Genomic DNA, 25,001 nt, shown 5'->3' with positions numbered 1-25,001 from the left:
CTTTACCATGTACATTGTTTTACATGGTGTTCTGTGTACCAGGCTGGGCATCACTAAGATAGGTGTTGTGCAAGAGATAAAAAGAATTACTGATTCCATAAAAACAATCAAGTCATACCAGCAATTGCAGAGCAAAAAATAAAACAAGTAATCCTCTGTAACAAAAGCAAGAGCTACGTCCCACAATCACATGCTAATTATTTGGTCATGAAAGCAATTATGAAACTCTGGTAATAATTTTTTGCATATCAAAAAAATATCAGAGAATTATCTTAGAGAAAAAAACTCTGAAGCTCATCACAATAGCTATGGAGCAATTTAAACTTCTCTTAAGAGCTATGTCCTCTTAGAAAGTTTACAAACAAGTATTCAGGCAATCCAAGTATCAGGTATCAGCTAACAGGAGCACTTAGTAAGATGTATCCTTAATTAATGTGTTTATCTAAGAAATGTACTGATATTATTAATAACAGAAGCAGAGAGCTGTTAGAAGCAATAGCTGCTGTCTACATGCCAATAAAGTTTTGCTTAAAGACAAAAGCAAAATACAGTGTTCGAATCTGCAGCTGCTACACTTAACAAACAAAAATTTGGGGATTGGATTCTCTATTTCCTTCATGTTTTTGCTGGCTTTGGGGGGAGGTTGTTGTTTTGTTGGTTTTTTTTTGTTTTGTTTTTTTTATTAAAGGACTGACATTTTACAGCATACTCATATTTCTCAAAGCAGCACAACAGAGCATCCATTTTGAAACAGCCTCAGATTGAACTAGAGGACGTCTATAAAAGAAAACCAAAACCATAAAACCACACACTATACCACAGCTCCATTTCACTAAGTACAAGAGCAAGAATTTCTGTCTGGTGGGTAATTCTACTTTAATACAAATCAGAATTAAAATCTTTAAAGCAGGTTCAATAATGGTTGGCAGCACAGACTCAGGCAACCACAGCTCTTATTGTGGCTCTTTGTAAGCTCTTTGCTTACTCTCTTAGCAAAATCAACAGGGACAACGCTTATTTTGCCCTACACTAGGTCTTGTGAGAACTAGTATCAGAAAAGGTAAGTTCCAGTTCCTGGGTATCACTGCTGTGTTATTCACAGCTCAGAACTGTTAGGTACCACCATTTATTTTACCCATCCAAAATTAGATATGAACATTACAATGACTTCGTTTTTAAACACTTTTTTATGCAACCATCTGACATTTTTTTAAATGCCATCTAGTAAAGAATTTCAAAGGACTCTGATTCTTTAATGAGGCATTAAAATACAGTCACACGACAAAAAAGCAACTCTACTAAGTCTCTTAAACCCCTGGACTTACATTATCAGCTTTTATGTGCCTGTCAACACTCAACAGCAAGAAGCAATGGTTTGCTCTTTGCCTCAAATTTAAACTTTCCTGCTGAGAGCTTTAACTCCTTACAAACTGTCAAAGCTTTGACACTTCAGCAGAAAGTAAATCTACAACATGATGCAATGGCCAGGTGTAGTCTCAACTAGCCACTAGCCACTAATTTACTAGTGGCCATTTAATTCACCTCAAAAAGCAATAAACTAGAAATACTTCCCATCCCCCCATGTACCCACACTGCTGGCACATCAGCCCTTTTAAATAGGTAATAGTTCTGTCAAAGAACCAGGTACAGTTAACCTGCCACTTTAAAGAAATGAAACATTTAAAATTGTTGAGATGTCAACATACAGCTAAAATGCAAATCCATTTCCAACCCAGAAACTAAAGTAAGAGTGCAGCACTTTTCAAGAAAAGTAAGTGCAAAGTGTTAAATTGGAACTTCTGTACCCAGAACATTTCTCTGAATATCTACAGCCTTGATCTCACATTCAGTGTAAAAGTTCATTGGCATAAAGCTCATTACTAATTCCTTTAACAAAGATGCCAAGCCAAAGAGCATCTGTGAAAGAGTAAGAGTTAGATGGATTTGCATGGTAGAAAATGTGAAATTCACTGCTAGGAACTATTCTGCTTGGTATAAGCTAAAATATTTATATCATTATTTTAGTGTACAGAAAAAAACAACTGCACAGATAAGCCATGCTGTTTCTTTACAACAATAAAATGAGACAGAGACTTAAAATGAGAGCCTTGAGATACTATAACTAGCAGCAGTATACTGAAAAATTATCCTTTCCCTATTCTTCTGTTCCTTTCACACTGTAATTCCACAGTATACAAAACCCCTATTTAAGTCTCCTAACCTTGATAAGGACTTGATACTACTCTCATTCAAGTGAATGGAAAAAGATCTCAATTAGCCTCAAAGACGCATGAAGGAGGTATTGAGTGGCAAAGTTACAGGACAGTATTTTAATAATGTATTTATGAAAATATTAGGATTTTTTCATAATAGCAGGAAAATAAAGCTCCTTTTTTATCCTCGTGATATAAAATAAGGAACTAGCCTTGCCTAAAGATCAATCATTTCTGCTGAGAAGCCACAACACTGAGACAGCTCTTCCACTCTCCCCAGTCCAGGCGTTTACTGGGGTGGTAGCCACAAGGTACTACACAGAAGTTACAAATACATCTACAGTTTCAAAAGGGGAGATGAATGAATTAAACAAAACCTATCTCAGGTTCTGTCAATGTTGGCATGTCTCCTCTTTCAAATACCTTAAATACAGCCTGGCATGGGATTTTCTCTCATCACTAGAAGGACTTCAATGGACTTCAAATGCCAAACAAATCCTTTGACTCACTGTGTCAAACCCCAAGGGAAGCATGTGACAGCAGGAAAAAATAGGAACAAGAATGCCAAGAGTTAAAAAGTTAAGTCAGACTGATTCAGCATTCAGATCAAACGCATACAGTTCTTCCTAGATTATTAATGAATGCTCCAAGCAACCAGGGGCTCTGACGCAGACAAGAAACTGCACATCACAGGCATTCCAGGAACTCTGGTCTGCCTTCACTGGAACAAAACCCTAGTAAAATATGCATTCCCTCCTGTTTTAAAAGCATGGCACCTCTCACTGCTTCTCTGTCCATATAGATACACAAAAATGTTAGGCACAAAATACTTCCTTCATCAAGGTTATGATCTGCAGAATTTTTTTCTGAAAATCCTTTAGCATCTGTAGTAAATTCTGAAATACTGCAAACAAAAAGCACATCTTTCACACCCTCAACACACTACCAAAATAATAAAAAATAAAAGAGACACAAGAAGAGACAGCAAGTCTTCTCACCAGCCACAACTTCAAATACAGATTTTTTCAGATGGTAGAAAAAATACAATGATGTTTCAAGCAATGGTTACAGAATCCTGTTAGTTCAAATGGAAAGAGAAGGGCTTTTTTAACTGGGCATAAGACATGTGTGGGAAATACTAGTAAAACACAATGGATGTGTGTGTGAACCAGATATTTCGGAAAGAGAGAAGAGTCAATATAATCAAATTTCCCATTTACTTAGAACTGTTTAATAGCCAAATATTAAAACTTGATATATAGGAATAAAGATGTCAAAACGTAGCAGACTAGAAATAGCAATTTTAGCCAGTGTAAGTACTCAGCAAAAAAAATCCCCGATACTTTTTCAAGTGCAAGCTCAATATCAGAAATTAGCCCAAACTGCTAAATTCTGAATCTTTCTTTCAGACTTGAATGGCCCTTATCATTAGGCAGGTGGGAGATAGTCCTGCAGATATCAAAAGCTGTATCTAGGATATCTAGAAAGAAACAGTCCTCTTAATCAAGTTTCAAACTGGCCTGAGTGCATCCCATTATCAGTGCAAACATCACACTTCCAATGCACAGCTGAATTTTACAGGGGGAGGGAATGGCAGAGGGATGCAATAATGAATTCATTACTGTAATATCTCACAGAATACAGTTTTAAGACTTAGAAGTCAGCCAGCTTGAAATATAGCAAATTTAAACAAAAAATAATTCAGGGTAATGATTTCAAACCTAACATTCACCCATGTCTTCTGGCAACTTCCTTGCAGTTTTACAATCATTTCCTATGGTCACCTATCACTGCTGGTCTGGATGTGCACAAGCATGTTGGGGAAGAGAAAAAGAGAAGTGACCAGTCCTCCAGAGAAAATGCTGACGATGACAATGACCTTGGCTTCATACTGTGCACACATAAATGGTTAAACAAGTGCAGGCATAAAGTTGCTTGGCATTAGTGTAGTTCCACTACCAATCACTGTCTCCTACAGTAACAGAAGGTGAAACAGAGTTTGGCATAGGTAGGGATTTTTACATCAAGAATGCACATTGAAGAATGTCTTACCAAAAGTAACTTCTCCTTTACCAGTCTTGTCAAACAGCTGAAAGGCTACTATGAACAATGCATCTGGAGCACACAGGACTGATTCAAATGCCACAAATTCTTGAAAGGATATCAACCTAAGGGATGAAGGAAAAAACAATAGCTATGAAACCAATTTGCTCGCAAAAAAACTGAAATACAATATAATATTGATTATACAAAAGAAATAAGACCATAACCAAAATATGTTCAAACTGTATTCAGTAGGGATTAAAATTTAACCTAAAATGCCCTATCCCCAATGCTCTCTGGAAGCCTTTCTATCACTAAATGGAAATGTCTGTTGAACAAGGCATTATTCCTCTCAGCAAGTCACAACACAACATAAAGTAAGCAAAACACTCAGCATGGCTACTCACCTCAACTTTAATGTCTAACTGAACTGCCCTCTGGGGGAGCCTACCTCCCTCCAATGGCAAGACAGAGCCAATAAAGACATGAGTAACTTCCCTCAAGACTCAGTACTTAGCACTTTTGGAAAGCAAATCCATTCAAGATCTACATGCTGCCACTCACTTCAGAAGAAACCGATCAGAATGTGTTATCTGTTTGCTAGCAACTTATTAGTCATCCATCACAGCCCTCCAGTCCTTCATGTTGAGTCACAGATTTCAATCAGTAGTCTGCATGTTCTTCCTCAGCCCAAGAGCAGTTTATTCAAATTCATCATTACAGCCCGGTTCCTAATGTACTAGCACAGTAGTAGGGCATAGATAAAAGCAGGGTTGTCCTTCCAGAAGTTAGCTCATAAGCAGAAATACATAATTAGACAACATGGCATTGTTTCCAGCAGTACGTTTGATAACAGCAAAGAGCTTGAACATTCTAATTTCTTTGTGTCACACCCAAGAGTTCAAATGGAGATCAAACTCCTATTCTTAAAGAGGCAAAGGCCAACTATTCTTCTTTTTCCTGCTTCTTTAATGTCTAGGCTGTACAGTTTAAAATCATCAAATATGTGGTGGCAGGGCCTGCTAGCAGTCTGGGATAGTTAAGATTGCTGCCTCTCAGGCTGCTTTATGTCAGTGTAGCAGGCATGTAGCTTTAATGGGTTCATGTGGCAGCAGCTGGGGAACAAGGATTATTTCTGAAAAGCACAAAATTCAGTGTATCCAATGTCAAGAAACACACAAACCCAGGGGATTTTTAATGGAAACTATCTATATCCTTAGGACTTTGATTCAAAGGACTTTGACACTGCAGCCAGTTCAATGAAAACTTCTACTCAGTATGCAATAACAGTGAAAAATTAACTGTTTGAATAAGTTGGAAAATATATTTTTTCCATCAAGTTATGATGACCTATGACTATACAGCAATTTTCAGTCACGTGTTTTATGGGAATCAGAGAATATGCTGAGTGGAAAGGGGCACATCAGGATCATGGAGTCCAGCTCCTGGCCCTGCACAGGACCATCCCCAAGATCACGCCATGTACCTGAGAGCATTGTCCTTCCTGAATTCAGACAGGCTTGGTGCCGTGACCACTTCCCTGGGAAGCCTGTTCCAGTACCCAACCACACTCTGAGCGAAAAACCTTTTCTTAATATCTAACCTAAACCTCTCTGAACCCAGCTTCATGCTGACACTGGTCATGAGACTGAAGGGTTTAGTACTTACCCCTCCTCTTCCCTTGTGAGGAAGTTGAAACCACAATGAGATCTCCTTTCAGTCTCCTCCAGGCTGAACAGACCAAGTGACCTCAGCCACTCCTCATATGGCTTCCCCTCAAGGCCCTTCACCATCTTTGCTGCCCTCCTTTGGACACTCTCTAACAGCTTATTGTTTTTTTTATACTGTGGCACCCAAAGCTGCACACAATATTCGAGGTGAGGCCGCCCCAGCTCAGAGCAGAGCAGGACAATCCCCTCCTTTGCCTGGCTGGCCATGCTGTGCCTGATGCCCCCCAGGACACGGGTGGCTTGCCTGGCTGCCAGGGCACTGCTGAGTCATATTTAACTTTCTGTCAACCAGGACTCCCAGGCCCCTTTCCACAGTGCTGCTTTCCAGCTTCTTATTCCCCAGTCTGTCTGTACATCCAGGGTTGTCCCATCCCAGGTGCAGAATCTGGCACTTTCCCCTGTTAAACTTCATACAGTTGGTGATTGCCCATCTCCCTGGTTTGTTGAGGTGTCTCTGCAGGGCGCCTCTGCCCTTGAGGATGTCAGCAGTTGGCAAACTTACTTGGTGTCCATATGAATCCTGCATCAAGGTGACTTATGAAGATGTTGAAGAGCACACGACCAAGGATGGAGCCTGCAGAACCCCCCTAGTGACAGGTTGCCAGCCTGATGTCACCCCATTCACTGTAACCATTTGCGCCTGACCTGTAGGCCAGCCACTCACTCATCATGTAACCAGGCTATTCAGCTGTGTGCTGGACATTTTGTCCAGAAGAACACTATGAGACACAGTATCATAAGCTTTGTTGAAGTCTTAAAAGATTACATCTACTGGCTTTCCTAGATCAACACTTGAAGTGTGCTTGCTGCACATCAGCAGCCAAACATTCACAGGGTAACAAGCCGACTTCCATGAGGAACATAAAAACATGAGAAGATTAATAAAAGAGGACATTTTTTAAAAAAGAACAGCACAGTGAAGGCCTAAAAGCTGTTCTACACTACCTCCCTCAATATACCTGCAATAAATAAAAGTAAAAGAAATGTGGAATATGAAATGGTCTAACAAATAATTAACCCTGGGAGCCTGCCACTATAAATTAAAACACAGTGCAAGAAGTAAATAAAAAGAAGACTCCTCAGGTATTCTTAAGATTAAACTCAAAGTTAATGATGTCAGCAAACATATAAGAATGCCTTAAGCTTAACTGGCAAAGAAGTCTGTGCCTTGTTACATATGCACACGTTAGCACACGAGCAATCCATCAGTCCTTTAAACGCCTTGGGAGCTCTCGGTACTCCCCACTGTTAGACACAGACTACACAGATACTGAGTCTTTCAAAGGAAGAAAACTTCCATCCCTTCTAAGCCAAAATAAATTTTTTCAAAAGTAACATTTTCTTCAATTTCAAACCAGTATATCACAACCTACTCTGTTTTGTATTTATGCATATTTACTGTTACAATGTGACTTACTGGCCATAAAAAGCTATTATAATTTATTATTATTGGCTACATACCTGACAGAACATTAAAGAGATCCAAAGCGCTGAGTTCTGTTCCAAAGATTATAATACATGCACACAGAAAAAAAAAAAAGGACAGCAGGTGACAAGACTCTAGAATAGGATTGTTTGGAATTATATATGTAAAATCTCTGCCAACACCATTTTGGTAAAGCCGCTTTTTGTGTGAAACAACCTGCACGTGTCCTTACCAACAGATCAGAATACCGTGATTACAGCACAGAAAAGAAATACAGCACCTATCCCAGCAGAATCTCAGCACCATGTTAAGAACATATGCTATGTTACTAGGCCTGGGTTTGATTAAAACTCCATGTATTAATACTGTTACAAGACTTTATACTAGTAGAAGCATTTTTTTCAGCACTTGGAAGCAATAACCCCTCTAAGTCACAGATAAATGCTTAAAATATCCCTATATCCATTTTTAAAAACAATTACTTACAGAACTAGGAAGATTAAAAGTGTACAAATTGTGTATTTCTAGCCAGACTGTTAAAGAAGACACATTAATATCTGCTGTGCCAGCTGAATTCAAATTAACCCAATTTTTACATGTTAATTAAACCAGCTATTTTCTTCTTATTGTATTTTTGCTCCCTAAGTAGACTAGCCTGCTAGTGATTCCCAACAGATCTATTCTAACGACGACGTATTCATTTACTTCTATTATGACCATACAATACAGTAACTGAGCAGTAATTTTTCAGTCAATTACACGTGTGATTCTTAATGCTTAAAGAAGCTGAAAAAATGTGTACTACATAGCCATATGCTGACTTCTCTACACTGCACAAGGGTAGTTGCCTGGGTAACATGTTTTCTCTCTGGTTTAGCATCACCCTTTTGGATTTAGCATAACCCTTCAGTGAATATCATTAGGTGTCATTAAACAGCACATGTTAACATGGACTTCAATATACTACTTAGGAGTTATTTCATATATCTAAACAAGTCATCATTTATGTTACAAAAGCAGAGAAAAACCTAGTGATTTTAACAGCACAATGAGAGGAAGCTGAAATGCTTACAAAATTTTATTTCAGTTTTGAAGATTATCCACCCAAGTAAGTCAAAGTCTTCCTTCACCTTCACATCCTCATTATGAGTGCCAATACTGCACAGTTTATTCAGGAAAGCTCAAATCTTGGTATTTTAAAAGCATCCACATACAAGAGCACCAGTCTAAACACAGCAACAGAGTATGGTGCAGCAAAACCACTATTTACTACTCTCTCCTCTCTTCCATGCTCACACCCATGGTATCTGGACACCAGACAGATACAACGCATTCCTACCAGAGAAAGTCTGCACGTAGCCATGCAACGAAAAAAAGCCACTTGCTTTTTATTACCTGCTGTAATAATACATACAAATGCAATGATGAAGAGGTTTTCTTCAGAAATCAATGCAGATGTTTTTACTGTATCAGCAATTTAAACATAGTAACATAATGGGACACAAATTGAAGCTACATCTATTATTTTACACTGCAAGCTAGGTAAACTAAGTATAGTGTAAATTGGTGCATTAGAGGATAAATTTATATCCAATAATAATGGAAAATGCTGGCATTTCCAAGTGTTATTTTTGAATATTTGTCCTTTCTAAAAATAAAGCATACGGTATTTCTTAGTAAAGTGTTAGTTATTACAGTCCAAACAGAGATGTGCAGTAAATACTTATTTTGTTAGGCAGATGCTTAAAACTACAACAGAAATCTGAGAAATTATATTACAGTAGGCAGGATGGAAAATGCCTGGCCTATTGCTGATAGGCCTTTAGAAAGCTACTGTATTTTGGGGAAATTTCTGATCAAGCTGAGGCTAAATTAAGCCTCCTTTTTTTTTTTTTTTTTTTTTAATATTAGGAGTGAGAGGCTTAAGGCCAGGAACCAGGCTCCTCAATCTGTTTCATACGAACAACAACCATGCAATAAAACACTTATTAAAATTTATGTTATTACCAGACGACTACTTTGAAAGGTTTGTCCGGCAAAGAACGTATTTCCTTTTCTTAGAGGAAACCTTACAAACATGCCTCCATAAGAGAACAGCAGAAAAGCCCACCATCAAACAAACCTCTGCCCTGGCTTAAAATGGCGACAAAACTTGCTCCCATGGCAACAGATATTCATTGAACAACAGAGTATGCCTTAAGAGGTCTCATACCTTTGTCACAACAACAGTAGCTCATGTAGACCCTCAAATCCTTAATCTCTGGCAATGCAGGAACCGGGCTAGACTTACATAAGATTTTGTCTACAGTAATCACTGTGAGATTGTACATAAGAGCTACAGTTCTTTTAATTTCACACTCTTTTAAGTTCTTTTCTTCTTCTCAGTTCACACAAGAACTTCTTCAGCTCTTGGGTAAGAAACTCTTTGCTCATCTATACACCCTGCTCATGAGTCTGAAATTCTTGTGCTGTCTGCCTTTCACCTGTTTATTTATCCACTTAAGTATTTACACTGATTACACTTGGTACGTATACCTAACTTGTCACCAAAATCAGAAATAACTAAAAAGCATTCTAAAGAGTGCTAGGAACAGCCCTGGTGGAGGCTCAGACCCTTTTAGTGACAAGTGGTCATGCTCAACAGTCATGAACAACAGCTGCTTCTTCAGAGGAAAAGAGGGATCCAAGACACTGGACAAATGCTTCTGGAAATAGCCTAGCAGTGTTTTCAGCGCTGCACTACTTTAAGTCACTAACACTGTAAAAAAATTAACTTCTCATTGCTCTTGCAAGACACCATCTATTTTATAATAGAAATAATACAAAATTACTGAACAGACTCTCATGACCTTAACCACATGTAAGTCCCTAAACACTGACAAGCCTATTAAAAATGAACACCAACAAAAGCTGGTTTGTGCTTCACTGTAAAACCAAGAGCTCTGGACTGCCAAGTTGGCAACATTCAATAGGAGAAGACCAACACTCCTGTTGCTGTCTTTAGGAAATTTCATGACAGGAACCAAAAAGCAGCTGACCCTTGCCTCAGATGATTACTCTGCAAATTACTTTAAACACCAGGAGGACAAGGTACAAATACTGAGCAACATGGCAAAAAATGCTACAATGCCACTTTAGGGAGATAGAAGCTAATCACTTTCCAAACTTTCTCCATTCTTTCACGTATTAGCTAAACAGGAAGACAGCCTGAATACCAGAAGAGACTCTCCAAAGACACATTACGAACTGGCACTGTACAGTGTGGATTACAGAAACAATCCTTACCCACGGCAGAAAGCAGCAATTAGAAGCCTCAATATTACACAGCAAAACTCTTACAAGATCATGCCAAGTTACGAAATCCCAACTTGTCAACAAGTTCACATAGGCTACAGTTTTACATTTTGTTCTTCCTGACACCAGCTTCTGTGAGGGAGATCCAAATCACAAGGTATGGATTATGTTCTCAATCTTCTTATTACAAAACGGATTTGAAGCCATGTAATTTGGAAAATGCTGTTTTTGCAGGCATCAAACCAAGATAAGAAATCTGAGAAATGTTTAACATTTTCAGTCAAACACTGTCTGAAGCCATGGCTTTCTTGATGCCATCAATGTTACCAACACAACCTTTTACAGAATTATTTTACTGGGGCAGCAATCATCACATTAACTCATCTGCAAGGTTTAAGGTGCTCAGCTGCCAAATACATGAGACTGGCTGAGCAAAAAAGAGAGCACAGAAAGGACTGCAAAACTTCTCAGTTATGCCTGCATCTGTTCCCTAGGAAGACTGCACTCTCTAGTTATGCTTTATCTCACATTTTACTCTCTGCAACCACTGATATGAGTCATGCCTGAAGTTTTCTGGTCTCTAAAAATGCCACAACTACAAACTTTAAGTCCATAGCTAATTATTCTCAAGTTTCTCTAAAGATACATTAAAGGGAGGGTTCAACAATTCATATGGGTGAAGAGACAGCTTGCCTGGGCAAGTACCAAAAGCAAATGCTAAGATTTCATTAAACTAGGGGGAAGGAAGATGGAAGGGTAGCTAATCTTGCCTATTGGCAAAGTCGGCCTTTCAAATGCAAACCATGTGCAACTAACTTCACTGCTGTCTTCCCAAGATTGCAGAGTGGCTCCCTAAATACCTCAGGCGCTCCTCCTCCCTCTTGAAGGAAAAACACAGCGGCAAAAACCTTTAACAGTGCCATGGCAAAACAAAGCAGGCGCACTTTTTTCTAGGATCTCTTCCTACAACAGCCAAACTTATTTTGGATTTCTATTTGAATGTGTTTGTGACAGATACATAAAGTAAACAGAGACAGAAAGACTCAGGGAAGGAAAGAAAAGCAGGATCTAGGGGAGCCAGCCAACAAACATGAAAGGTTCCATGAATTAAAAATACATAGTAGACAGAAAATTGTTTGCACCACTAAATGGTAAGTGCAGTTGAAAACAATGTTTCTACTCTTTTCACTTAAAATATACTGTATTCCTTTACCGATCTGCAGGGGAAAACAAAACAAAACAAAACAAGCCCCCCTTCAAGGATCAGACTGTTTAAAAAAATTTTTGTATTTTTTAAATGAACAACAGAAAAAGAAAAAAAATAAATCAACTACAAATTCCCCCCACCCCCCATACCAAAACCACAAAAAAACACTTACCCATCTTTTGTCTGATCCACCACACCTGCAAGGAGCTGTACAGTGTTTGCATTAGGCAAACCATCTCCAATTATCTTCAAGTACCGTGTGACAAAGTCATTAGGAGACATGAAGAATTCTCCATTCTTCTCCACACTTGCATACTGTTAAATGAATACAATACTTAGTGGTTCAACACATCCTTCTCCAGGCATTTATTACCACCACCCATAGTTTCCAATCACAAGCAGGCCTCTGGTATGCAGATGACAGCTCTGCTCCAGTGAACCTATAGCCTAGACCCAAACAGGAAAGAGTAAGAGGCAAGTACTCAAGCAGCTGAAGGCTCAGTTTCCCAGACTACGAATGGCAGACATACGATTTTTGGATTATGATGTTAACAATTTCTCCATAGCAGTCTAGAAATGCTCCATAGCACCAAATATGTTTCTGAAGTAGAAGCACAAGTACATTTGCAAGCATGTACGTGGCATCTCAGGCCCACTGCAACTCTGACAGCAGTAGGGTACTGCAGCATATCTTATTTATGTGAAATGGCTCCTCTTTTCCATTCTATTTCAGGATGAGAAGGCTGGGTTGGTGACACCCACAAAATGCCAGTGGAGCAAATGATCCTGCAGGAATGTCCACCTGGGGGTGCTGTTTTGAAGAACTCTACTGCATCACCTCCAGCCATGGAGGTTTCTCCTTAAGGAAAGGAGAAGCTACAGATACTGCTCCTTGGCTGAAGTGCTGAAAGGAGGCCAAAGAATAGCATTTGCAGAAAAATATAACAGCAAAACGCAAACTTTGACAGTTCGGCACACTGCAGAAATAAGGAAAGAATTCTAACACCTGCCATACATTATCCCTGCTTTACACAGAGTTACTAGCATACTACTCCAGAAAACAGCTATTTACAGACACAAGCATATTTGCTTCCAGAGGAGGCCTCCAGTAATATGTTACAAATAAAAGTAATATGAACATTTTTGAAGATAATATCTAAATAAGTAAATAAAATTCCCTTTGTTACCACCTCATTGCTAGGTTATCCCTCAAATTTTAAAGTCCTCATTTTCTGAAGAATGTCAAAATTGAAATCAACCCTGAAGACTGTATTTTAAGAAAAGAAAAAGGATAATGACAATCATTAAGAGGAAAAGAAATCCCAGTCAAGATTTGTAGAACCATGTGTTAGCTTTAAGGGAAACAGGTCTATCTTGGGATAACAAATGTGCACTGAGAGAAGGAAAGAAACTGCTACTTTCTCTTTCTTAATTTTTTAAGGCAAGGTAGGATGATAAACTATCATTGCATCTTTCCACAGAGCATTATCCACACTAAAGTAATAAATAAATTAGATGCCTATTGCTATTTTGTAGTGTACTTCAAACGCACATTTTATTTCATGTTACTATGGCTCTGCTAAGGGACGAAAACTGCCAGTTTTCATTTCATATTGGTGCCTGCAGTGTTACCGTTATACCTGCTGTAGGCATATAATTCTCAGAGGGATACCAAAGTGTTACAGTAAGTAGATTATTTTCTTCTAGTGCTATAGAAATACCATTTTCAAGTACAGCAATGTCTTCAAGAAACAAGGCTTCAGAGAAGCAAGCCAAATAAAATGTAACTCGCTTTGGCATCTATATATTGGTTAGTGCTAAAGGATTCCTGTTTCATGAACACATGCTTTCTAGCTGCTACACTGCAAGGAATTTTGAATTGTATACTTTTATAAGAACTAACAGATCAATTGATTTCAATATAATCATTTGCAGAAAGACAGAATCCTTCAGAATCCCAGTCTCAAAAACTTTTAACACAGCTGCTATTGAGAAACAAATCAAGTAAGTCAGACAGCCTATGCTTCTACATTTCTTTTTTTTTCATCCAGGCTAACCCCCTGCTAGGGCACTCAATAACAGAAAACAGCACAAGGTTTCAGTGTCCCCCTGTTTCTTGTCATTGTGATTTACTCAAGTGTATTTGAAATCCAATCACGTACTCTATACTACATATAGAAAATGACCTTGAAAAATGTCAGCTTGATCACTTTGACTAAAATCTAATCTCTTAGGGGTTATGTTAGAAGACTTAGAAGTACTCTTGGAAATTATCATAACAAAAAGAAAAAAACATCAATTCTATTTGTTTTGGAGGACAACATTTAAAAAATGGTTCTTTGCAATTTTATTCCCCCCACCCTCTGACAATTATACCCACAGAGAATTTGATATTATACATAGTACTTAATGGCTTTCTGTTAACTTATTTACAATCATTTTATATAGTCAAGTAATAACAAGTTTAACCCCATTTTAAGTAAGATTTGCAAACATTCTATTGGGGATCTGACATACCAAATATGCTGAAAGTTGACTGCAATCCACTGCATTTAAACTGATCATTTCACATTTATTTCTACACTGTGGGTACCATTCCTAAACGGCAATCATATTTTTTAATTCTTAATTGAAGTAGGAAAGAATAGTTGTCAAATTCTTTTGTAAGTGAACATTCCACAATCTGCAGAGGCAACTGTATTGGCTTCACCACTTAAAATAGTCTGGAGAAGCTTAATTAACACTCTGGGCATCACTCATCTGTAGACCATGAAACAACATAGCACATTTAGTCATCATTTTTCCTTCTTGGGAGTAAGCAGCATGACAATCCTGCATTATACTAAACAAAACATTTAGCTCATACTTCATTACTTCTTTACCGGGATCCCTTCTGTTAAGTGGAAGGGAAAGCAAAAGAGGAAGAAAAGGAAGTCAAAGGTGGCATTTAGTGTGCTAAACTACAACCCATTCAACCTACCAAATCAGAAGGTTGAGGGAGCTACAATCTTCAGAAATGTAAGGGAGATGAATATCCATGGGCAGGTAGGAAACAATTTTCACGCTATTCTCAGCAAACCAACCAACCAACTTCCCCACTCTCCAGCTGAGGATTACCTCATAGCCCAGAAGGGACAGGGCTTCTCTCTAGAGTGTTTATTTCCTTCCTCAATGCTACTATCTTCTCAGGTCAGTGGTCTACTCCCTGTCTGCATTTTCTGCTGCTGTGCTCCTGCTCTTCAGCTATGTTCCTCTGTAGACCACATAACCCCTTCTTTTGCAAGAATCTTTTTGCTCTCCTGACAGATAAAAGTTCCAGGACTTAAGAAGTTAAATCCTGACTTTCTCAACTGAAAACCTCATTTCAGAGCTATAAATACTGACAGTATATAATAAAAGTATAAATACAGGCAATACACATTGTGACACCTACACATATTGTTAATAATAGCTCACAAGGGACAATGGAAAAAATACCAAGAACTACATGGAGAGTGGGGCATGATGCTGGAGAGCAAAGACGGAGGGAAGAAACTGGAAAGGTATGAGCTGTCTCAGGCCCTCAACACCTCCACAGAAATAATTCAGATACAACAGCTCCCTAATAGCACTGTGGCATCTACCTCATACTTATTCTTCAGAACCACGAATTTTTCTATTCTTTTTTTTTTTTAATTCCAGAATACCAAACTTACCCAGATAGTGGACTAATCAATCTTAGGAAGGTTAGACATAGTTATTTAAATTTAGGAAATGGGTCAAAGAAAGCCAGTTTCAAAAAATCACTGAATAGTTTGGGTTGGAAAGGACTTTAAACATCATCTAGTTCCAACCTCCCTGCCACAGGCACATACATGCCCCATTAGACCAGGTTACTCAAAGTCCCATTCAATCTGGCCTTGAACACTTCAAGGGATGGGGCATTCACAACTTCACTGGACAAGCTATTCTGGGGATTTACCACCCTCACAGTAAGAGTTTCTTCCTTACTTCCTTTACCTAACCTACTCTCTTTCAGTTTAAAGTCATTCCCCCTTTTCTTATCACTACATGTTCTTGTAAAATGTCCCTATACTTGTGAAATATCCCTCTCCAGATTATCTGTAGGCTCCCTTATGGCACTGAAAGGCTGCAGCAAAATCTCCCTGGAGCCATCTCTTCTCCAGGCTGAACAATCTCAATTCTCAGTCTGTCTTCATAGCAAAGGTGCTCCAGCACTCTGATGATCTTTGCAACGCTCCTCTGGCTAGCTCCAACAGGTTCACATCCTTCTTATGTTGGGAGTCCCAGAGCTGGATGCAGCACTGCAGGTGGGGTCTCACAAGAACAGAGCAGGGTTGGAGAATCACCTCCCAGTTTTCAGCAAAACACAAAAGCACATTTGTCTCAAGTATGTAAGCAAGTATGTGAGTCTTTACTTGCATGCTTTCCACAGCAGGCCAAGAAAGAAGGAATTTCAATTAAATAATTAATATGACCAGCACTTCACAAGGTGATCTTCCCAACACTTCTACAAATAACAGAAGCAGAGATAACCCCAAGGAAAAAAGGATGGCAAGAATGGAAGAAGAAAGTTTACCAAATCATCTAACAGTAAGGTGTCTACATGAACATTTCACCACATGTAAGAACAATAATGAAACACCTACCACATTCTCTGAACAATGTGGGTTTTTTCTAAGATAGCAATACTTCTTCTGAGTCAATACAATAATCACTCAGAAATATGTCTGACTTCTTGGTGAGCATTGTTCAATTCTGATAATGGTATTTAAGTCTAACATGGTAATAATACGGTGAATGATTAATGGTTGGAAAAAAACTATCAAGAGTTGTATGCTGCAATAATGGAGCAAAAGATATGAAAAATTTAAGCAGAGAGAGTAAAATATTTACTTTACACATACCTTCAAAAATATTGTTTTCAACTCAGCTGGATCAGCTCTTTTGGTTAGAGCCACCTACAAGTAAATACAATTACATTAATATGCATAGCTTACACAAAAGGTGTCAAAGTGTAATTTAAAAACAAGAACACAAACAACAGAATGAGTGATGAAAATAAATGTTCACCTTAGATAAATTAGACACTGCTTTAGTTGGCCATGCTCATTTTATCCATTTCACACTTACATAAGGTTATTCAACATTTTTGTTCTGCTTTTGTTATGCAACCCTGCAACTCTTAAACAAGCACACATTAACAAGTCATAAAGACATTCAAGAATCACATCTCTATAGCACACCTCTCTGCTGGGATTCAGCATTATACTATCTTTACCACAGATTTTTACACTTCCAGCACCTTTCACCTAAGGATTTCAGAGTACCATACACAGTCCATAAGTGATAAATGGCAAGAATGACTCACAAACTTGTTCAAGAAAGCAGCCCCATAAAAAACTGAATTTCAATGTTAGTATTTGGTTTATTACACCATTATAAACTTACAGTGTAGATCTTTTTAATGAGATTAATTCAGAAAGCAGTATCTAGAGTATCTAGATTTTTCTGCAGATCAAATTAGCAAGTTCAAACCAAAATCTAAGTTACATTTATCACCACAAGCCCAAATTAGATTTTTTTTCAAAACACTGAAAAATAGTCAACCCACTATGGAATAAGTCCATCAGTCTTATCCTGGTTGATATACCATACAATCCTTTTGCTGCTTTTGGCAGTAAGTGGATGTGTCCCCTCAGTCTCTGCCTACTATAGCTCCCCTGTCCTTATTCAGGATACCTTGACCAAAACTTGATTGCTAACATAATAACTCTCATCTGACAAGTCAATTCAGAACATCAATCTATTCCAAACTAAATAAACAAATACTTTGCAAGCAAACACAGACTTTCAAAAAAATAATGTAACGGGGAATAAACAGCCAAAGGACAAGACACACAATCTTACCCTCACTTAAGAATTAAACATCAGAAATGTTATCAGTAAAACACTACTTTACTTTCCTAACTCTTTATAGCAACGGTAGACTGTAAAGGCAAATGCGACCACAATGCATTTCTAGAAGCATACTGGGCTACTACAGAAAATGGAAGGAGTCTGTGTAAGTATGCAACAGCATTACATCCTCACATGTACACTTAATGACGAATCTTGTAAGTTTGTCCTTACCCTAGATGGTTCATTTTAAAACTAAAAAAGACAACAAAAAACCCACAAAAACATGCAAAAAAACCCCCAAAACCCAGAGTATTTTAAGAAAAATGTATAACTAAGGTTTCTTATAAAATTCTAGAATTTTTTTAAAAGGGAAAAACCACACCTATGTTCAACTGACACAGTCCACAGCTGGAGTCCCAACCCTGTGTCTACACAGAAATCTGTGTGAAAGTATTGCAAAAAAATCAAAGTGTAATTGTGAAGCTAAGAATATAAAAATGTATGTTTTCTAAAATGAAAGCTGTCCTAAATGTAATCACTGTGAGCAGAGATTTAATTTAACCCCTGTCTGTAAAAATCTGATTGTCTAGAGCAATTGGCAACTCTGTGGAAAGAAAAAAATAGCAGTATTTCTATGCTGCTTCAATCCAGAACCTTGCCACTACACAAGCAAAGACACTTCAAACACCTTTAGCCAGCAAATACAATTCAGTATCATGTTTTATCTGTCTTAAAGTTCAAATTTTATACTGTCAGAGAAAGCTAAGCCTAAAGAAACCAAGGGAGGAAAAAAAGGAAAAGATACATGAACTCACGCTATTTTCTTTTACTTTCACTGATATTAACAATCCTGAGAAACCTGGGGGATGTGTTCAGAGGCCAGCCACCATTTTTCAGCCCCCTTTTGATTACAGGAGAATTTGAGTGGAGTTTTTTATTGTCAATACTGAAAGATAGGTTGAAGTTGGTTAGGTCAATGAATGCATAGAAGAACTGCAGACTAACAGCCCAAGCAGTGGCTGCATACCACAACTTTTCTCCATTTCCCACAGTCTACTTCCTCATTCTTCCATTCCCCAGCATACAGGAGAGGAAAGGCATGGTTAACACCGTGTTAATTGGTGCATCCATGTGACATCTACCAATGTGCTTTCTGAAAGGTGTATCTGATCCCAATTGAAGAAAAGAGCCTCTATTATATTACATGAGAACTTCAGGAAGACTGATGCTAATGCAGCCATACCAGTGGCTAAGAGAAGTATTTAATTCAGGTTTTCATCCATACCCAGCTATAGGCAAGGCTGAAGCTGCATACACAGCAATAAAAACTGATCCTGATGACAGGTGTTACTAGAAGATTCCCACTCTAGAAAAGGTCAAAATATTACTTTCCATACCATTCTATAAATTTTTATGTCAACAGCTGAAAAGCTAAGTAACCTGATGCCAACAAAACTGCAAACTGACAGGTAGCGTGCTTGATGAAAAGTGACCCACAGATGAAAGATGTTTCTCCATCAGTCGGCTCAGGTGATATTTACTGACTCTCACATAACTGGGTTCAGGTGATATGTTTTGTTACTGAAAAGACTTGTCCATCTTTTCTCCATAACGATAAAACCAGCTATGAGCCGGCAGGCCTAATAACCTCGCTAGTGGCATGAGAAGGCATTTGATAAAAGAGATCTGAGTGAAATAATGTTGTCACGGCTGTTTACAAAGAAATACTATGTAACAGACACACTTAAAACAGCAACTTCTATTAAGTAAGGCTCAGTCAAGAAAGACCTCCAACAAACAATATTTATTATTAAAAAAACCCAGGAGACAACAGAGTACATCAACTGAAGTGCAGGATTATAATCAAGTTAGAACACTCTATAGTGAAGACTGGAATAATGTATAGAAAATATCAGCAGGGATTTTCATTCCTAAGGTATACACCTGAAAGTTTTTAGCAACATACTACGTGTACATGTCTGTTATATATGAAGAATGAGACAGAACAGGCAATATAAGAACTGCACTTGAAAATGCTGAGTCCCTCCCATTAGCAAGAACACTCAACAAAGGGTGCACAGAGAAAGGGAAAGCTCTGTGAGAGACAGTAACACAGACTGATTTGCAGGCTGGAGCTCATCATATCTTTAGACTCCCTTGCACCTTGACCTTAATTTCAGCCCATTTTCTCCAGCAGATCTCTTTTCTCCTTATTGACTTATGCTCAATTTACAGAGACATGCATTTTTCAGTCTCACTTCCATACTCAAAATTAAATGCAGAGTTTTCCCATAAAAATATAACTGTACAAGACAAGAAAACAGAATCCATTGAGAATCAAAGATTATATTACATTTCCAACCAACTGTATTAATATATTTGTCATACACAAGGTAGAAGAAACAGGTTGTGAAAGATTGCATGGTATCAAAAGACACAGAAAGACTAATAACATAGTGTGCTCCATCCAGTAAAGAACAACAACATGGGTGGGCAAGAAAGAAAAAGAGCAGTAGGAAAATCATAATTAATGTCAATATAACATTAATCTAATGGCAAAAATATAATATCTCATCTTCTCACCTTTACGGCAAAGATCACTTTGACAGCTACAGTCTGAATAGAGTAGAAAGGTGATTATCATCCAGGAATACTTGGGAATTGCTACAATATTCCACAAAGTTTATTGCAACAACAGCAAGTCCTAACCAAAGATAAAGAGATAAACACCTCATATCCTTTCTTTCTTTTAGTTTAGTCCGAATACAACTCAGATGTGAAGGAAAAACAGAGGTAAGGTTGCCCTCCTACACCTCAGTATCTTTAAAACGTCCTGACACCAAGCAGGTAAGATGCTGAACAGCTGTCCTTCTCCAAGCAGAGAGCCAGAGCTGTGACAGAGCTGACAGTGGTGAGCTCAGTCTGTTTAGTTCTAGAGAACACCATCTACAGACCCATACCGAGAAAAGATGTTTGATGAAAGGCTCAACAAGTGATCACAAACTCTTGTAACTTGTGTTGAGATTAAGATTATTTTTCAGAAATAATCTTAATCTTTTCTATTCTTAAACACAACTAAAAAATGCAATGTATTTCATACCACTAAAAGACCTCAAATTAAAATTGAAACCTTATGTCTTGTAGGGGTATTCTTTAGTTTCATCACAAGTTATTGAGTCCACCTGTAAGACTCAAACACATGTGGCCCAGTTTATGTAAGAGGTCAGATTAGATCATTGTAATGTTTCCTTCTGGCTAAAAGTATACATATACACTTCAAATGTGCAACTCCAAAGGAGATCAAACTGGGGTTTGACCTTACATTCTTGTTTAAATGAGTGACTGGAATATCGGAAACCAGTTAAAGCACAGTTACTGGCCAAGTCTGAATTCAGACCAGAAACCCATTAATACTGTTTCAGTATTATGCTAAGACAACACTCCAGTTTTTATTTTAATACAACTAAGCTGTTCGTGTAGATGAGAATCATCTTTCTTCCATATTTAGACTAATACTACCATAAAAATATATAATCATTCTTCTAACCTAGCAACTCTCCTTGGTTGCTTTTCATCATCATACTCATATCCTAAATTACAAGTGTTCTGCATCAGCATCTGTGCAGGGCACTGTCTCCTGTTTCAACTGCCTAAATAAGCATTTTCTGTTAGTCCAACATGCATATTGTCACCTCAGCAAAAGAACTGTCATTCACTCTACAGTAAAAGAACTTGACTGTGATCTACAGTGGAAAGTGAACCAAGCAGAACTTGACATTACAAGGAAGATTTCAAGAAAGATGTGAACCAGCTCACAAAGCAGAGAATCAGACAGCTGCAAGGACAGCTGGCACTGAACACAGATCAAAAACCTTCTCAACAGACCTCCTTAACAATAAACCAAGTATTTCTCCTAGGAAAATACAGTTCAGATAGCATTTGGCATATCTGCCCAAAGGCTTAGGGTAAGAAGAACTGCAAGAGAAGTTGATAACTACCAAGCTGGTAGGTACATCCAGCCTGATCAGTCTAAGCACAATCAGCCTTCAGACAAAAACCTTTCTTTTCTAAAAACAGTTCTAATCCTCACAGTCAAACATTTCAACTACACTTTGCAAAAGTCTAACCCTACACTAAGCAGCAGTTACTGCATTCCTTTGTCTAATAACACCTAGCAAAGCTAAGATAAATTAATGCTATTGACAATAATAAACAATCTTCTGTAGGATCTTTTCATATCCTACAGACAGGTTGATCATGAAGAGATGCAGAAATAAGCACTATTCAAACTAGACAGTTTTGCTGAGTCTACCCCACACACTGGTGAAGTAAAACTAATTTATTAGCTAACAAAGACAGCATATCTCAAGCAAAACTATTCACATCCATCTTTTCTTCATCATAATTATAAATCTCTGGGCAATTCCCAGTCTTCTGCACCATGGGAGGTGAAAGCCTCACTTCCCCCAAGTGCATCAAAGCTAACAAACCTACTTTATTTTGCAATTACCTTCTAGCTTTGATCCTACTTTCAAAGTCCCAGAGAAAATGCAGATGGCTTGTTCATAAGATGGGTCTCACACAAGGAGACTCCCAATGAACCATAGTATTTTTGCACACAAACTCATCAGGGACCAACACACAGTTACCAATTATATACACACAGGAAAATCCTTGTCCAGTTTGTCCAGTACTTCCAAGTAGGTAGAGAAACCAAGGTGGGAGTAGTACATATCTTAAGAAAAAACTGCTACGATTTCCACGATTAGCTAATCGATGCTATGTAAAAATACCTTTAGAGTGTGTACTTGTACAATTTTTGTACTTTTAAAGACCTGGAAAACAGAAGGACAATAAAACTACTCCAATACAAAGGTAAAAACAGCTAGGCATTGCCATTGCTTAGCGAAATCATTTAAAGGAAAAAGCACCATACTGTGGCCAATACAAACCTCTCCAAACTTTAAGCACTTATCAGAAAATGGAGTTAGGAACAAACTGGACTATTTGTAGTCAGTCTCCAGACTAGGGCAAGGATACAAATGCTATCATTCCTGCAACAAAATTGATACACTACACCATAGTAAGAAACTGAACCTTAAAACCAAAACTTTGTTAAAAACAGAAATTTCTTTCACTTGTTACTATCAGAAAAAGCCCAGCTGTCCAATCACTATATATCCATCATAAAGTACTACCATATTGTGACTGTAACTTCTCCCTCAATAATATTTCCTATTGTCTCATAGCTCTTCTACAACACATTTTTACTCAAGACAGCGATCCAAAGATACACAAGTGAGCCACGTTGTGATGGCCATTATGCAACATTAAATGTTCCTGTGTATCTCAGCAAACCGGAGCTCACCACTCACTTGAAGAATGTAATAATTCTACATAAGATATATTAGGGGTCCTTCAATTAAAAAGTTTATTTTCAAAGGAGCTGCTGAGAACAGTCAAGTGACATTTTTTATCCAGTCACGGGTATTTTTCAACAATAGCCACTCCCACTCATCATAGATGGATGAGATTATAGACGTTAATGCTGCTACTTTGCTTCCTTACACCTTTCAGAAACAGCGTCATATCTAAGAATTATGAACCCGATAAAACATACTTGGTGGCTACTTCAGCCCAGATTACTGACTTTCCCTATTGATTCTCCCAGGGCATGTTTTGTTACAACAATAATGCTAATGTACAACCAGTGCACTGACCATAAGCTCAAGACATCAACTGTCTCATGTTCATCTTTCAAAATGAGTCATCCCAGTTCCAGCAATGTGTCTTCTATAGGCTTACATCTAGCAGAAAAACATTCATCTCACCCAAAGAAGCAAAGGATAGGAAAATTCTCCAGTGTAACAACTGCAGGATTGAAAGCAGTTTCTGAAGCAAGAAGACAGTGAAGATACTGAATGACATGTTATCATTCAAAAATTAAAAGAGAGAATTTGCAGACTATTAGGGCAGCATGAATCTTACCTGGCACTCAATGTTATTAGCATAAAATACGTATTTTAACCAGGATGAAGCAATGGGTAGGTGACAAGACAAAAGGTCATTTAACACCATGGCTCTCAGGAGGTGGCACCTTCAGGAAGCATCATCTCACAGCTGTGCAGAGCAACAGTGAGCTCTGAGAGATCCATCTCTGAATGCAACATACAAGTTAGTAACAAGCCTCTCCAAGGTACCCACACTCATGGTGCTCAAGGTTCCCAACTGTTCACAGCTTAATGAAGACAATCACTCCTGGTTTCACCTGGCTTCAAGCTTCAGACCCCAACCACCACCCAAACACTCAGTTTTCCCTGCCATAGCACAAAGCAGCTGTAACAGCCTAAAGAGGTGCTTCCACCAAGAAAAGCTGCAATCCAAAGATTCAAAACAATGGTATGATGCTGCACTCCCAGGGAACTTCTTCATAATCCTCAACCACACCTGACATCATACAGTACAGACAGAGACCTAAAAAGAGGTATTCCATGCTTTATCTGACAGCTTCATGAATTACAGAACCAACAATGGCAAGAACAGACACCCAGATCAATATTATAAAAGTTTTCTGCATAATTTTCTCTCCCAGATGTCAACACGACATCCCAGTGAGTGAGAAAGATTGTTTGGATTGTTTGCAGCAATAAACAAAAACCTGCTGCCTTTTGAAGAAAGCAGACCTGGAGCAGTGCCATATAGAGGTATCATAACCAGAATGACCTGCTCTTAAATAACTACTAATTACAAAAAAATAAATATAATAATAAAATAAAAATAAAAATAAAAATAAAAATAAAAATAAAAATAATAATAAATAATAATCCCCCAAAATTTGTATAATTTAGTTATGTGCAATCAGTCCCCATAAACTTGTGGAAAGTTTATAGGCAGCATCTTAAGTTGTTGCTAGAGTAATCTGTAATTTGTGACTGCATGCTTGTGAATGAGCAAGTAAAGAAATGTGCCGGAGAAAAGTTCCTCTACATTACATGTCTTGACCAGTTATTGCACAACAGGAATTATGTAGGAATAACTGGCAGGTAAATGTGTTTTGTTTCAGTGTTGTGTTTTCTTCTTGGAAGACAGAAGTTCACTTTTCAAGATCCTGTTTATAATCAATTCCATCTATTCAGCTCTATTCAAAATGCTACACCTCAGCAGCTCAGAGAACTGGGAAGGGTGTA

The 25,001-nt window shown here is 38.1% G+C and overlaps 1 protein-coding gene and 1 long non-coding RNA gene across 4 annotated transcripts in view; both read right to left on the bottom strand.

Annotated features, from left to right (window-relative positions):
* The window catches only part of SLC25A13 (solute carrier family 25 member 13), a 99,278-nt gene that overhangs the window by 58,747 nt on the left and 15,530 nt on the right, over positions 1-25,001 (bottom strand). For all 3 annotated transcript variants that reach the window (XM_068210622.1, XM_068210612.1, XM_068210603.1), the window contains 3 exons: positions 16,821-16,874; positions 12,086-12,228; positions 4,266-4,381 (listed from right to left, as the gene is read on the bottom strand). In XM_068210622.1, coding sequence (XP_068066723.1) covers positions 4,266-4,381; positions 12,086-12,228; positions 16,821-16,874 — 313 coding nt within the window. The remainder of the gene's footprint in view (positions 1-4,265; positions 4,382-12,085; positions 12,229-16,820; positions 16,875-25,001) is intronic.
* Positions 18,384-24,197, bottom strand: LOC137485849 (uncharacterized). The gene is made up of 2 exons (XR_011005475.1): positions 24,019-24,197; positions 18,384-23,934 (listed from the first exon to the last, which is right to left on the bottom strand). It is a non-coding gene; the product is annotated as an uncharacterized lncRNA (long non-coding RNA).

The sequence above is a fragment of the Anomalospiza imberbis genome, chromosome 1 (genome assembly GCF_031753505.1).
Source record: "Anomalospiza imberbis isolate Cuckoo-Finch-1a 21T00152 chromosome 1, ASM3175350v1, whole genome shotgun sequence".
Taxonomy (NCBI): Eukaryota; Metazoa; Chordata; class Aves; order Passeriformes; family Viduidae; genus Anomalospiza; species Anomalospiza imberbis.
Note: the sequence above shows the minus strand (reverse complement) of the source record. Positions and strands in the feature narration are given on the sequence as shown.